At 40.3% G+C, this 16,667-nt stretch overlaps 1 protein-coding gene across 5 annotated transcripts in view; it reads right to left on the bottom strand.

The window, feature by feature from the left end:
* Positions 1–16,667, bottom strand: part of LOC139566456 (nck-associated protein 1-like) — a 63,912-nt gene that overhangs the window by 31,411 nt on the left and 15,834 nt on the right. For 2 of the 5 annotated variants that reach the window (XM_071387638.1, XM_071387639.1), the window contains 12 exons: positions 13,780–13,890; positions 10,834–10,926; positions 10,341–10,397; positions 10,099–10,241; positions 9,918–10,008; positions 9,565–9,702; positions 9,205–9,253; positions 8,570–8,726; positions 8,348–8,374; positions 6,410–6,466; positions 6,205–6,301; positions 5,586–5,692 (listed from right to left, as the gene is read on the bottom strand). In XM_071387638.1, the coding sequence (XP_071243739.1) occupies positions 5,586–5,692; positions 6,205–6,301; positions 6,410–6,466; positions 8,348–8,374; positions 8,570–8,726; positions 9,205–9,253; positions 9,565–9,702; positions 9,918–10,008; positions 10,099–10,241; positions 10,341–10,397; positions 10,834–10,926; positions 13,780–13,890 (1,127 nt within the window). Of the gene's footprint in view, positions 1–5,585; positions 5,693–6,204; positions 6,302–6,409; positions 6,467–8,347; positions 8,375–8,569; positions 8,727–9,204; positions 9,254–9,564; positions 9,703–9,917; positions 10,009–10,098; positions 10,263–10,340; positions 10,398–10,833; positions 10,927–13,779; positions 13,891–16,667 lie in introns of those variants that run through there. The other 3 variants (XM_071387640.1, XM_071387641.1, XM_071387642.1) reach the window with 2 other exon arrangements.

The following is a 16,667-nucleotide window of genomic DNA, read 5'->3' as shown; positions in this document are numbered from 1 at the left end:
GTCTATTTGTTTATTTAACGGTACTCCAGCTGGCTTTGGTCTTTGTCATGGTAAGAATGTAGGTTAAACTGTTACACTTCGTAGTTTGACACAGGGCAGGTCGCAGAGAATATTGAAGACAATAACAACAAACAGCAGGGTCTAGACAGCCACAAGCCAGGGACAATCTGCAGTCCCAGCCACAATGGCTAAATGCGTTGCAGGCTGTGTTCAAGCAGCCTGCAACACATTTAGCAAGAAAACCATGCTAGCTTGATAGGCAGCTAGTTAGCAGCTAGGCCAAACAGCTCCTCAGATCCGGTCGGTAGGATCACTGGACAGATAGCAGCGGTCCCAGCAACTGATGCCAACCGCGTAGCGGGATCCAAACTCAAAAAAGTAGTTATGAGTCACTCAGGTATCATTATGACGACACATAAGACATTGCAAAATGTGTAGAATTGCAACATTTTCTCTGTCCAAAAAGAAGGGTGAGAAGAGTTTGGGGTACATGTGTTGCGAGGTGGGGGTTTGTTACTACGCCGATAAATAACAATATACATCCTGACCTATGCCACCTAGGAAATGTGCGTGACCGAACCTTCTCAAATAGTGTGAGTACCCCTTGTCTAGGGGTAGGCGATATTGCCTAAAAGTAAAAATACATGTTTTACTTATACACGGTATACAGTACCAGTCACAAGTTTGGGCACACCTTCTCATTCAAGGGTTTTTCTGTATTTTCTACACTGTAGAATAATAGTGTAAAAAAAACTATGAAATAACACATATGGAATCATGTAGTAACCAAAAAAGTGTTTAACAAATCTAAATATATTTTATATTTCAGATTCTTCAAAGTAGCCACCCTTTTCCTTGATGACAGCTTTGCACACTCTTGGCAGTGGAAACGCGTTCTCTGGAGTGATGAATCACACTTCACCATCTAGCAGTCCAATGGATGAATCTGGGTTTGGCGGATGCCAGGAGAACGCTAACCGCCCCAATGCATATTAGCTGTATAGTATAGAATGACATTCTAGACGATTGTTTGCTTTCAACTTTGTGACAACAGTTCGGGGAAGGTCCTTTCCTGTTTCAGCATGACAACGCCCCTGTGCACAAAGAGAGGACTATAAAGAAATGGTTTGTCGAGGTCGGTGTGGAAGAACTTGATTGGCCTGCACAGAGCCCTGACCTCAACCCTATCGATGAAATTGGAAATAGTGGAAAAGACTTCCCAGATGAGTAGAGGGTGTTGTAGCAGCTAAGGGGGACCAACTCCATATTAATGCCCATGACATGGAATGTGATGTTCGACGAGGTGGTGTCCACACTCTTTATCATGTAGTGTATATCGATATTTAAAACATTTCTCTAAATAAGCTTTTCTGTACAATGAAACATCAATATACAGCAAACAGTCAGCAATAATCGAAAGAGCTCAGGGCATGTAAAATGATACCTAGGATAATTATAAGCCTTCCACAACCATAAGAACCACTTATTAAATTCAATTAATTTATTAAAAAATGGTTTAACCTGCCTTTTTGCAGTAATGACGGATCTGGCAATGTTAAATTGATGAAGGCAATAAGGTGATAACTTCTCTTTCTTATCCAGCCACTGACAGATGAGATCGCTATATTATGAATGGCCCACCACTAGGTGGCACTGATGTAATACCATAACACTACTTTTATATCTACTGAAACAAGGCCCAAACCAAACGTCATCACGATTATATTTTAGACTAGAGTATTGGAACGAGGCCCATCAAAACGAGCAGATTAGCGATCTCACTGGCTAGCAAGCTAATAATAATGAAAACATACAGTTATAGAACAGTTATAGCATACTAACAAAACTTTATCTTCAGAAACTCTGAAGTTTCTAAAACTGTTTGAATGATGTCTGAGTATAACAGAACTCATCAGGCAGGCAAAAATCTGAGAAAAAAATCCAACCAGGAAGTGAGAAATCTGAGATTGGTCGATTTTCAACTCAGCTCCTATTGAAGATAGTGGGATATTGGTAATGTTGCACTTCCTAAGGTTTCCACTAGATGTCAACAGTCGTTAGAACCTTGACTGATGCCTCTACTGTTTAGTGTGGCCGAAGGAGAGAGGAATAAGAGGTCTACCAAGCTCTGACCATGCGCGTTCACGTGAGAGCATGGAACATTGAAGAATTATGTTAAAAACATCCTAAAGATTGATTCAACACTTCGTTTGTCATGTTTTTACGGACTGTACTGAACTCTAGAACAACAAGGAGGAATTTGGACATAAATGATGGACATTATCGAACAAAACAAACATTTATTGTGGAACTGAGATTCCTGGGAGTGCATTCTGATGAAGATCATCAAAGGTAAGTGAATGTTTATATTGTTAGTTCTGACTTCTGTTGACTGCATAATATGGCGGCTATATTTGTGTCTTGATTGGGCTCTGAGCACCGACTCTTTTTTGAAATCTGACACAGCGGTTGCAACTTCTTATGGCTGCAGGGGCAGTATTGAGTAGCTTGGATAAAAGGTGCCCATTTCAAACGGCCTCGTACTCAATTCTTGCTCGTACAATATGCATATTATTATTACTATTGGATAGAAAACACTCAAGTTTCTAAAACCGTTTGAATTATATCTGTGAGTAAAACAGAACTCATTTTGCAGCAAACTTCCTGTCAGAAAGTGAAAAATCTGAAATCGAGGCTCTGTTCCAGGGCCTCCCTATCAATTTGCTTGAAATTTATGACTATACATGCACTTCATACGCCTTCCACTAGATGTCAGTAGGCTGTGAGAGGAGAAATGGGGTTTCTAGGTATTTCTATGGTCAAAAGAGAGAGCTTGCAATGACATGACCCCGAATTCCTTTGTTCAGGAAGACGCATAAAGGTCATCAGTATTGGCTTCTGAAAAGCATTCGCTATAGACATTCGTCTAATATCTCCGGCTTTGATTTTATTTGATAAATGTGATAATATCATCGTAAAGTATGTTTTTTCAATATAGTTTAATCAGATTATTGAATTTTTTTCGGGAGTTTTGGCGTGTTCCGTTCTCTGCGTTTGTTCACGAAGGAGAGCTTAGCGCCACTTGGCTAGTTTTGCTTGCTAATTCGAGTGGGGAAAAGGCCATTCTAAAACCAAACAACGATTGTTCTGGACAAAGGACCCCTTGTACAACATTCTGATGGAAGATCATCAAAAGTAGGACCCATTTATGATGTTATTTCATATATCTGTCGAACATGTTTACTATTAGTTTGCGCCCAGATTTTGGGCGCTCTCTCGCTATAACGTAAGCTGCATGTCGTACTGAAGTTATTTTTAGAATTCTAACACGGCGATTGCATTAAGAACTAGTGTATCTATCATTTCCTATACAACATGTATTTTTTAGTAAAGTTTATGAATAGTTATTTGGTCAGAATAGGTGAGTGTCAGAAATATATCCGGACATTCTGGGAAAAAGATGCTAAGTTTTCACAATGTATAACCACGGATTTCAGCTCTAAATATGCACATTTTCGAACAAACCATATATGTATTGTGTAATATGATGTTATAGGACTGTCATCTGATGAAGTTTATGAAGGTTAGTGAAAAAATTTATATATTTTGCTGGTTTATTCGCCATCGATAACGTTGCGTTGAATGAATGGGGTTGTGTGGTAGGCTATTGTAGTAAGCTAATATAATGCTATATTGTGTTTGCTGTAAAACACCTTAAAATTGGAAATATTGGCTGGATTCACAAGATGTTTGTCTTTCATTTGCTGTACACCATGTATTTTTCAGAAATGTTTTATGATGAGTATTTAGGTATTTCACGTTGGTCTCTATAATTACTCTGGCTGCTTCGGTGCTATTTCTGATGGTAGCTGTGATGGTAGCTGCAATGTAAAACTGATTTATACCTCAAATATGCAAATTTTTCGAACAAAACATAGATTTATTGTATAACATGTTATAAGACTGTCATCTGATGAAGTTGTTTCTTGGTTAGTGACTAATTCTATCTCTATTTGGTCGGATTTGTGCAAGCTACCTGTGCTGTGAAAGAAATGTCTGTGCTTTTTTGTATTTGGTGGTGAGCTAACATAAATATACGTGGTGTTTTCGCTGTAAAACATTTTTAAAAATCGGACATGTTGGCTGGATTCACAAGATGTTTATCTTTCATTTGCTGTATTGGACTTGTTAATGTGTGAAAGTTAAATATTTCTAAAAAATATCTTTTGAATTTCGCGCCCTGCACTTGGACGGGCTGTTGTCATAAGTGTACCGACATTGGGCTTGCAGCCCAAAGAAGTTAAGGAGAAGTGCATCTAAAATTCCATGCATAACTGTTGTATCTTTTAGCAATGATTATTATGAGTATTCCTGTAAATTGATGTGGCTCTCTGCAAAATCAAAGGATGTTTTGTGACTTCTGAACGTAAGGCTCCAATGTAAACTCAGATGTTTGGATATAAATATGAACTTTACCAAACAAAACATACATGTATTGTGTAACATGAAGTCCTATGAGTGTCATCTGATGAAGATCATCAAAGGTTAGTGATAAATTTTATCTATATTTCTGCTTTTTGTGAATCCTCTCTTTGGCTGGTGTTATTCTGTGAATAGGCACTCACCTAACAATCGTTTGGTTTGCTTTCGTCGTAAAGCTTTTTTGAAATCGAATACTGTGGCTGGATTTAAAGTGTATCTTTAAAATGGTGTAAAATACATGTATGTTTGAGGAATTTTAATTATGGGATTTCTGTTGTTTTGAATTTGGCGCCCTGCACTTTCACTGGCTGTTGAAGACGTGGGACGCTAAAGTCTCACGTACCCTAGAGAGGTTAAGGGGAACTGACCAGCACCCCTCACCTCCTGACCTCAACCCCTCCACCTAATCCACAGATATCCATCCGTCTTCCCTATATCAACACATCGCTCTCCTCCATCAAACACATCCCAAAGCCTTCTGGCTTTCTACAGACTGTCTATTCAAGGCTTCTTCTCTATCATTTATGTAAAATCTCAATGTTCAAAGTTTAGCCGATTCCAACAAAAGTAACAAGGGATCTTCCATAGTTTGAGTAAAGAAGTATATCAAGTCAATTTAGTCAACTTTCCTGCTGTCTGTGATGATGGAACCAACCTCTTAGCACTGCTGCTGTTGATGCTTCATTCGATGGGTGCGGTTACAACATGTAGGTAAGGCAGGTCAGGATTGTTTGTGATTGGTAGATCACTTTTTGAAACACGGTGCATGTGCTGTGACACAGTTGAGGTGTGCTTTGGTTGATTATGGGCTGACAGACTCGATCCAGATGTGTGAGATGCCGCAAATGCTGATGTTATAACAAAAACATAAAAATGTGCTACCCGTGATACAGGCATTTCCTATTACACTCAAAAACTTTTGCAAATGAATAGCCAAAGCACGATTTATCGCCCACCGCTACCTTAGTCTAACCACATTTTGGCTGTTCCTAGTGAATACATCCCAGGTGAGGATTTCATATAAGCAAACCACTATTCATTTGAAGCTAAACATCTGCAATTATCCCCCACAGATGGTTTGTACCGTTAAGAATACAGCTTACTTGTCAATGAAGTCATCTGTGCTTTTCTTCTGTATGTTGTCTGCATGGCGGAGGAGCCAGATGATCTCGTCTCGTGCGAAAGAGAGAGCCATGAACACAAACAGAGCCTGTGGGAAAAACAACCTGGCCTTTAGACTCAGACATCCTATCACACAAAAGGGATCACAGATGCAAAACACATGAATTGAGGAGCAAACTGAAGTGAAGAGGAAATTCAGCAACTCTTGGGAGGACAGTGGAAGTTGATCAAAATAAGCCTTTATCAACTTCCACTGTCCTCCAAGTTTTGCTGAATTTCGTCTTCAGACTATCACACATAATCAATCAATCAATCAATTTTATTTTATATAGCCCTTCGTACATCAGCTAATATCTCGAAGTGCTGTACAGACACCCAGCCTAAAACCCCAAACAGCTAGTAATGCAGGTGTAGAAGCACGGTGGCTAGGAAAAACTCCCTAGAAAGGCCAAAACCTAGGAAGAAACCTAGAGAGGAACCAGGCTATGACATAACATAGATAACGTGTTATATTTATTGAAGATGACTTGTTAGTGACAGAAGCAAATTGCACACTTATTCAACATATCCATCGACAGATTAAAAAGGGGATATTTTTACCTTTGGGCCCAGCAGTCCAGGCTGGTCAGACAGAACTGTGGCCAACTCTTTCAGGGCAGACCTAAGATACTTGCGCCTTTCTCTATGCATGGATCCACTGCAATGAATGCAAAATGTATGTTTTATTTATTTAGCATGATGAACATTCTATTGCAAGGCAGTATAAAAAAAAAACTACTGGGGACAATGAGGACGATATACTTACGCTTGCGATAGTGCTTGTTCTTTGCATTCTTTGATGTCATTTAGACGTTTATTGTAGCTGGAAAACAACGGACGTTGTTAAAATGATGGAAGGTGAAGGGAGACTTCTGTACACATTTACTAAGGTACTTTCATTTTGTAAAAATGTCTCACACACGTTCTCAAGGCTCCAATTACAGTACAACAACAAAATGTGTCTGAATTCATTTATTACGTCTCTCTCTCTTTGCAAAGGTACTTGGTTCTTACATGGACTAGTTACTCCGCTATGATCGAAAATACACTCTGCCCTTGAAACTAATGCCTGAGTTCAAAGTTGCAGCTAGCAGTCTTTCCACACTGAGCTTTCAGAAGAGCAAGTTTGGATTTACACAGCAGTGAGTTGACACTTGACTTAGAATTCAACAGTCCTGTCGTTTGTGCTAGTTTGATGACATATCTGGCAGATTCATTGCCAGTACTGGTTGAGCAGATTTCAAAATCAAGGATCAACCCACCAGGAAAAAACATGTTGAATCAATGTTCTATCAACGTCATCTTTCGTCACATTTTAATGTTACGTTTTAGTTGACCATTCTGGTCCCAATTTAAATGCAGCTGATAACGGCTTCATAAACACTACATGCTTTATAAAGGGTTCATAAATGTGGCATAACAGTGTGACGTAACCCACTGTCAAATGACAAACCTGTGCTTTATAAAGGGTGGCAAAAGTACTGCTTAATAAAGGCCTTATGAATCATTAAATTGAGGCTTCACAAAGCATTTATAAGCAAGTCATGTATCTTGGTAGAGCATTGCAACGCCAGAACAGTGGGTTCGATTCCCGGGACCCCCCATAAGTAAAAATGTATTCACGCATGGCTAAGTCGCTTTGGATAAAAGCGCCTGCTAAATGTTATACATTTTATTATTACTCTTAAACATTTCTTGGATGGCCCAACTTCTTTCCCTATTGGGTGCATAGTCAATATTGGACCTGACCTCAACTTTCCCCAAAAAGCCATGCTGCAGGATGACAGCACATACACAGCAAAACACTTTGGTGAGGCCTTTGAAAGTCTGTTTACTTGTGTTTTTTCCCCAAAGTACATTTTCTCAGTTTGGTTTTTCCAAGTTTCGGATTTCCCATTTCTTCAGGTTTTCCCCCAGTTTGGCAACACTTTTTAAATATAAACACATTTCATTTTATGTATTCACAACAATGCTTTTGAGGTCTGTGAAAAATCTTAGAACATTTTATTTGAGTGTAGTTGCCCTTAAATTCAGTGTGTATGCTCTGCAGTGTGGTTTGGTTAGAAGGTTTTCAGCACGTGGTGATTATGTATTCCATATAGTGATTCGCATTGTGGCCGCCAATGGAATGGGTGGAGTAAAAGTCCAGCAACACTCCGTATTATTCAAAATTATTTTTGAACTGTCTAACTATCTGGTGGACGAACGGTTCTTGCCGTTCGTCCACCAGCTCGGGGACAAGCTACACTACTGTGTAATGTTCAATGTAATTGATTTGCTGGTGTGTAATATGACTTCACGAGCATTTCGCTACACCCACAATAACATCTGCTAAATATGTGTATGTGACCAATTAAATTTGATTCGACTTTAGAGCGTATTCTAACCGACCCAACCTGTCACCCTTTATAAAGCAAATGTTTATCATATTCTACATAGTGGGTTATGTCATATTTGACAATGGTGATTATGTCAGTTATGCCACATTTATGAACCCTTTATAAAGCATGATATGTGATTATAGATCCTTTGAAACATGTCGTGCTTATGAAGGCTTTATGAAGCCTTTATGAGCTGAACGTCATTTAACTAAAACTTAACCTAAAACAACAAAAAAACTTAGTATAATTTTTTTAATCAAAACTAACAAACAGAACTGTAAACTAAAATTAAACTTAAATGAAAAGTGAAAATGTATAATAACCTTGGTACAGATGACTTTGGAATGATACTTCAAATTCAGCATGAACAAAAAACAAAACAAAATAATTTAAGGGTTTCAAATGTATTTACTACTTGTATCAGTCATGTAAAACAAAACAATTACAAGACATGCTTCATGAATAATCCTGCAGCTCCTCATAAGAAAGACACAGAGCGGTGTATTCTGAGTGGTTTGAAGGTGGTGTGTTGGCGAGCGGCTTACCCACGGATGTTGACGAACAGGTCCTCACAGGACTTGTGAATGTGAAAGACCTCATCCCTGAAGAGACAGAGGCAGGTGCTGCTCTGGAGGGCCAGCTTCCACAGGCTCAGCGCTGCTGGGTCAGTATTCAGCACCGCGTGGCACAGGACGAACCCGACTAGTGGAGAAACGGGTTAGTACTGTAAAAACAGCTGAATGCTGCTCTACAATTGCAAATATAGTAACATTTATTATTATACTTATTATACTTTTTTCACAGTCCCACCTGAAGCATTTTAATATTTCTTGTGACTGTTATAAGACAGGATTTTGGAGCGGGGATCTAGTTTTAAGTAAGCAATCCTTGGACAAGTAAAGCCTTAGGGGCAAGAGCCTAACTCCTGTTAATGTAGCGCGAGGCAGATTGATGTACAAGTAAACCCCCTGGACAGTACACTAATCTGTCGCAGGGCCTTACCCCCAATTCAATCTCCTTATTGAGGAGTGCCAAGCAGAGGCATGAAGTCCCATGGTTCGGTATGACTTGACCAGGGATCGAACCCCCAACCAGCCAATCTCAGGGCAGACTCAAAATGAATCCTCCCTGACCAATTTGGGAAAAAAACTTAACACAATAACTTGAGCAGTAAACTTACACACAATCCATTTCTCCATACAGTCTAAGGAGAGGTATTCACAGGGCATCTAGAACAGAGACCAGAGATTTGTCAGGATGTATTCACAGATGAAGTTAACTGAAAATATATTATTGGCCTGTTAATAATGTGGACTATAAAAACAGCTTGTCCAAAACATCTATGAACACAATTGTCCAAACGGCAGAGCTGGCTAGTACATTTACAGAATGAGTAGAATAAATGGGAGAACACATGGCATGTCAACCAGATAAGGTGTTGGATGGGTGAGAGGTGTTAACTGATTGGTGTGAAAGTGGGTTTAGTAGCAGTTTAGTAGTAGTAGGGGCTTAGGAAAGTGACTGGGCAGTAGGCACTGACTGTGTCTGACTGGGCTGGGTTGAGCATGGTACTGGGGGCGCTAATCAGGCTCAGAAGCTGGGCGTTCCTCCACTGGTCTGCAGACAGGTTCCTCCTGGGGTAGACCATCTGCAGCGAGATGAGTGCGTCTGACAAAGACTATCGCCATTGGAACAGAAAGAGAAGGAGATAAATTGGAGGTATTTCTGGGTGCATAATCATTTCTATAGGTATTCACTTGCTAGTTAATAGGAAATTGTGGACATTTCTTACATGGTGCTATCTGTGCCGTGTATGTAAAAACAGTGCTATCTATTTTTCGTTTGTATATTAGTGTTATTGAGGAATATATTCACAGATGTCTAGTGTCTCACCTTCCCATGAGGGACAAACTCTTCCATCATCTTTTTCAGAGGATTCTCATAGTCCACGATCATTTGGCCCAGCCTTGGGTATTCCCTGTCACTGGTTGCGGAGGAGAGGGGGAAAAAAAGTCAAAAGACATCACATAATACATTTCACAGAGGATAATCCTGCTCATAGCTCTAGCTGTACCTGGCCCCGTGGGTCATTTCATGGGCGTAGTTGTAGAGTCCAATGATTGCTTTCCGCTCTTCAATACGGGACAGTAGCATCATTAGTGTAGTGTAGGTGACAACTAAGTCAAGGTAGTTCTTGGTGAGGTCAAAGTTAACCGTCTATAAAGACAGAAAGAAAAACTTCAGATAGCTTTGATTAGGATTATAGAAACGGTATAATCTGAGGAGATTTGAAAAAACATTTATTTGTATACTTACAACATCAAAGAAAACCTGGCAAGCGTCAATAGTGTTCAGCAATTCAGAAACATTGTCCTAAAAGTAATATAAAACACTCATGTCTGGATTGTATAGGTACAACATAGCTAAATCGTATATGATTGTACAGGTGCAGCATTTTCCTACCACTATTCAGAGTAATGAAGAAATGGCTACACAGACATTGATCTATCCTAATTAACACAGCTATATACACATCTATGAGCGTTGGACTTGTAACCGAAAGGTTGCAAGATCGAATCCCTGAGCTGACAAGGTAAAAATCTGTCGTTCTGGCCCTTAACCCACTATTCCTAGGCCGTCATTGAAAATAAGAACTTGAAAATTGAAAATAAGAACTGACTTGCCTAGTCAAATAAAAGGTAAAATAAATAAATATATATATAAAAAGCATATTACATTATGCTTATTATTACATGAATATACCTATTAAAGTAGTTTAACATTGAGTTAAAAAAAAGTATTTCCTTACCTTGAATTCCATGACATCCACAAATGTGAAGTAATATAGAGATAGATTCTTTAGTATTTCAGACTTTTCTTTTTGAAGCTGTGCAAGCTGTTGCTGTAAATGTAGAATAAACAATTTGTTAGTCTCTCAAGGAGCATGTCAAAGTAGTCATGTCAAACTTATCTGTAAGGTTCACTTCTTTCACCAGCAGTCACACACCATGTCATTCTCCTGGTTTGATGGTTGACATTTTACGGCACTATTATTTTCTATATTTCATATCTAACTTTTGAATTTGGCCAATAACCTATAACTTCTTGAGTAAACCATTTGTCAGTGTTAAAGTTTAGATAGTTTAAATACACCAGTCTCCAGATGTTATTAGCTAATGACTTCATGACAAAAATGCACTGTAGGGAACCCTTAGGTACTGAGTGACTATCCAGTATTAATTTTTTTTTAAATTATTATTATTACCCTTTTTTACTTATTATTAGCCAATTTCATGGTATCCAAATTGGTAATTACAGTCTTGTCTCATCGCTGCAACTCCCGTACGGACTCGGGAGAGGCGAAGGTTGAGAGCCGTGCGTCCTCCGAAACACAACCCAACCAAGCCACACTGCTTCTTGACACAATGCCCACTTAACCCGGAAGCCAGCCGCACCAATGTGTCGGAGGAAACACCGTACACCTGGCGACCGTGTCAGCGCCCACTGCGCCCGGCCCGCCACAGGAGTTGCTAGTGTGCGCCGCCCCATGGGTCTCCCGGTCACGGCCAGCTGCGACAGAGCCTGGACTCGAACCCAGAATCTCTAGTGGCACAGCCTTAGACCACTGCGCCACTCAGGAGGACGTTATCCAGTATGGTTTGTAGTTGTGGTATGTATGACTCTAATATTACCATGAGCTATGCTTTATTGCCAAATTGAGACTAAATATTGGTCTAGCTATGTTTATCTAAATCAGCTCTAGCATTAGCTATATACAATTATTAATTGTATTCTCTTACATATATTATAGGACTGTCTTGTATGTCAGTAAAATGTTAATGCACCGATAAGGACATGTTTGTTCTGACGTTAGTAAGTCATTTCAGGCAGTTAGATTACCGATGCCCTATATTCCATTTCATGGAAGACCAATACAATACAAATATTGTCTATTATTAATTCAAAAAACGTTTCTCTCCTGCGAAAATGGAAATACAGTCTTAGTTGTTACATTTTCACATGAATAATGCTCCAATCAACATCTCAACCATACAATTCAATATTAGATTTTTTTTAGCTGGGCCAACTAGTTCTGACATAACGTTGCCTCAGAGTTGAATAGCATGAGGGTAAAGGGGCTTAGCTTTCACATATTTTTAAGACAAATTAGCAAGAACAAGTTGTGTTTGCATGTTTCCCCACTGATATGTGGTGTTTACACAGGTAGCTCAACTCTAATATTTTTTTCTCCACTTTTGACCAATCAGATCAGATCTTTTGCAAAAAATATCAGAATTGGGCTAACTGTGTAAACCCAGCCATATAGGTCTAGCTTGTACGATAAATGTATAGTCTAATTGTTAAGAATAATGAGTATTCAAATAGAATGGTTTAATGACCAGATAACCTAGTTGTCAAGATGCATTACTAGGCTATACGAAGGAATCCAAGAGCTGAAGCAGAATTAAACTGATTTCCGCCTTAACCTAGATGGGGTGGGTAAAATGAAACTTAGATTCCTTTGCATAGTCTATCAGGATAAGAAGCAATAGGCTAGATGAGAACTAAAACTGTTTCACTACAAAAAGGCAGACTAAGCAAAGCAAAATGGCACTCCAAATAGCACAAAATCACCAAAAAGAACAATCCAGAAAAAGCCAAATTAAGCATGCAAAACATTGAACAAAAACAAACAAAGAAAAAAACATAAAGGGACATAATGACACAGTTAAACATAATTAAGCTCAAAGTCATTCCAATAGGCAGTAAGCTACACATTTCACACAAACACAGCAAAGGCAAATAGTAAAAAGTAGCATATATGACAACACAAATGTACAGTACACATAATGTACATACGGTATGACTGATATCATACATTTAGAAGTTACCATTTTTAAATATTGACAGACAATTTCCGGCGACACCATGGCTAAAGTAATTTTATATACACTGAGCGTACAAAACATTATGAACACATGCTCTTTCCATGACAGACTGACCAGGGTAATCCAGGTGAAAGATATGATCCCTTATTGATGTCACTTAAATCCACTTAACCTTTATTTCACTAGGCAAGTCAGTTAAGAACAAATTCTTATTTACAATGACGGCCCCCACCGGCCAAACCCGGACGACACTGGGCCAATTGTGCGCCGCCCTATGGACTCCCAATCCCGGCCGCTTGTGATACACCCAGGGTGTCTGTTGTGACGCCTCAAGCACTGAGATCTAGTGACACCTCAAGCACTGAGATGCAGTGCCTTAGACCGCTGCGCCACTCGGGAGCCCAGGTGAGGAGACAGGTTAAAAAAAGATTTTTAAGCCGTGCGACAATTGAGACATGGATTGTGTAATGTGTGCCATTCAGAGGGTGAACGGGGTATGGTAGTAGGTGCCACGCATACCAGTTTGTCTCAAGAACTGCAACGCTACTAGGTTTCACAGTCAACAGTTTCCTGAGTGTATCAAGAAGGTGTTCTTAATGTTTTGTACACTCAGCATATTACATTTTTTACAATTTAATCATTAAGCAGACTATCGTATCCAGATCGACTTACAGTAGTGAGGGGATACATTTTCATACTGTTCATCCGTGGGAATCGAACCCACAGCCCTGGCGTTACAAGCGCCATGCTCTACCAACTGACTATATGGCAGTTACTGCCTCTGAACGCTCACAGACAAAATCAATAACATTAATACAATATCCTACTACATAAGGTCATTTGAATAAACTTAAAACAGAACTTACATTATTGTTTCGTGTCTCTATTGCAGGGAATTTTCGTACGATAAACTTAACCACCGACTCCAAGTTTTTGTCTACCAGGTATGACGGCTTTGCTTTGGGGTCCCCGCATGCCTAAAGTGGAAAGGGAGGAGAACAGAAACAGCTAAAAATGCTACAGCAGTCATCTTTGAATACTGGCTGATTCTCATTGAGCAGCATTGTTAGTCAACTAAGAAGGTTGTTAATAAAGTTCATGATTGATAGGATGAACAGGAAGAGTGAAAAGTTTCATTTTTGCTGAAAAATGGAGTGAGCAGAGAGAGAGAGGAAGAGAACAAAACATTCTACACAAGGTCTCCTGTTTAGGTCTTGTAATTTAAAAATGCCATCTGGAATCAATAGGTTAAATGCAGTTTTTTGTCCTAAATTATGATCAGGTTTTCATTGGGCAGTTCTCTACAAAGGGGATTGTTCTTAAAGGGGAAGTATACCTAAAATAAAACATTTCCCAAGTGATTCCATATATTGAAACTAGTTAGGTGGAGTTAAGACTTCACCCCCTCTCTCACTGCAGTCTAGAACAGGAAAGCTGCAAAAACGTTTCTTTGGAAAGTAGTAGCTCTGCTCCGTTGTCATTCAAAGACATATTGTAGACATTCTTTGTTTAATTGAAGGCATACGACTAAATAGGTTACCACATTCATAAACAAAAATAATTCGTAAAACCCCAAATAACTTCACAGATCTTCATTGTAAAGGGTTTAAACACTGTTTCGCATGCTTGTTCAATGAACCATAAACAATTAATGCACCTGTGGAACGGTCGATAAGACACAAACAGCTTAAAGACGGTAGGCAATTAAGGTCACAGTTATGAAAAATTAGGACACCAAAGAGGCCTTTCTACTAACTCTGAAAAACACCATAAGAAAGATGCCCAGGGTCCCTGCTCATCTGCGTGAACGTGCATTAGGCATGCTGCAAGGAGGCATGAGGACTGCAGATGTGGCCAGGGCAAAACATTACAATGTCCGTACTGTGAGACGCCTAAGAAAGCGCGACAGGGAGACAGGACGGACAGCTGATCGTCCTCGCAGTGGCAGACCACGTGTAACACCTGCATGGGATCGGTACATCCAAATATCACACCTGCGGGACAGGATGCAACAACAACTGCCCAAGTTACACCAGGAACGCACAATCTCTCCATCAGTGCTCAGACTGTCCGCAAAAGGCTGAGAGAGGCTGGACTGAGGGCTTGTAGGCCTGTTGTAAGGCAGGTTCTCACCAGACATCACCGGCAACAACATCGCCTACGGGCACAAACCCACCGTCGCTGGACCAGACAGGACTGGCAAAAAGTGCTCTTCACTGATGAGTCACGGTTTTGTCTCACCAGGTGTGGTGGTCGGATTCGCGTTTATCGTCGAAGGACTGAGCGTTACACCGAGGCCTGTACTCTGGAGCGGGATCGATTTGGAGGTGGAGGGTCCGTCATGGTCAGACTGAGCTTGTTGTCATTTCAGGCAATCTCAACGCTGTTCGTTACAGGGAAGACATGCACTGCAGTACTTAATGCAGCTGGTGGCCACACCGGATACTGACTGTTACTTTTGACCCCCCCTTTGTTCAGGGACACATTATTCCATTTCTGTTAGTCACATGTCTGTGGAACTTGTTCAGTTTGTCTCAGTTGTTGAATGTGGTCATGTCATACAAATATCTACACATTTGATCAAAAGTAGTATCAGTTTTGAGTCAGGAAATGTATACTTTTCCACTTTAAATATTTATATAAAATAATCACAGATGTTTTATGTGGCCGACTGCAACAGCGGAGATGGTTAACAACTGCACATGTGCGCTCGTGGGGCAAACTCTGACGCACAGTGCATTCAGAAAGTATTCAGACCCCTTCCCCTTTCCCACTTTCTTTTAAAAACGTTACAGCCTTATTCTAAAATGGATTAAATTAATGTTGTTCTTCAACAATCTACACACAATTCCCCATTATGACAAAGCAAAAACAGGTTTACATTTTTTTGCAAATGTGTTAAATAAAAAACAGAAATGCCTCATTTACATAAATATTCAGACCTTTTGCTATGAGACTTGAAATTGAGCTCAGGTGCATCCTGTTTCCATTGATCATCCTTGAGATGTTTCTACAACTTTATTGGAGTCACCAAGACTCTTCCTAGAGCTGGCTGCCTGGCCACACTCAGCAATCGGGGGAAGAAGGGCCTTGGTCAGGGAGGAGGTGACGAAGAACACGATGGTCACTCGATAGAGCTCGAGAGTTCCTCTGTGGAGATGGGAGAACCTTCAAGGAGGACCTTTTCTGCAGCACTCCACAAATCAGTTCTTTATGGTAGAATGGCCAGACGTAAGCCACTCCTCAGTAAAAGGCGCATGACAGCATGCTTGGAGTTGGCCAATTGGCCCCTAAAGGACTCTCAGACCATGAGAAACAAGATCCTCTGGTCTGATGAAACCAAGATTGAACTCTTTGGCCTGAATGCCAAGCGTTAGGTCTGGAGGAAATCTGGCACCATCCCTACGGTGACGCATGGTGGTGGCAGCATCATGCTGTGGGGGTGTTTTTCAGCGGCAGGGACTGGGAGACTAGTCAGGATCAAGGGAAAGATGAACAGAGAAAAGTACAGAGAGATCCTTGATGACAATTAGAGCGCTCCAGAGCGCTCAGGACTTCAGACTAGGGCAAAGGTTTCACCTTCCAACAAGTCATTGACCCTAAGCATACAGCCAAGACAACGCAGGAGTGGCTTCAGAACAAGTGTCGGAATGTCCTTGAGTGCCCCAGCCAGAGCCTGGACTTGAACCAGATCGAACATCCCTGGAGAGACCTGAAAATAGCTTTGCAGCAACGCTCCCCATCCAACCTGACA

Source organism: Salvelinus alpinus, chromosome 38, assembly GCF_045679555.1.
Source record: "Salvelinus alpinus chromosome 38, SLU_Salpinus.1, whole genome shotgun sequence".
Classification (NCBI taxonomy): Eukaryota; Metazoa; Chordata; class Actinopteri; order Salmoniformes; family Salmonidae; genus Salvelinus; species Salvelinus alpinus.
This window is presented reverse-complemented; position numbering and strand designations above follow the sequence as displayed.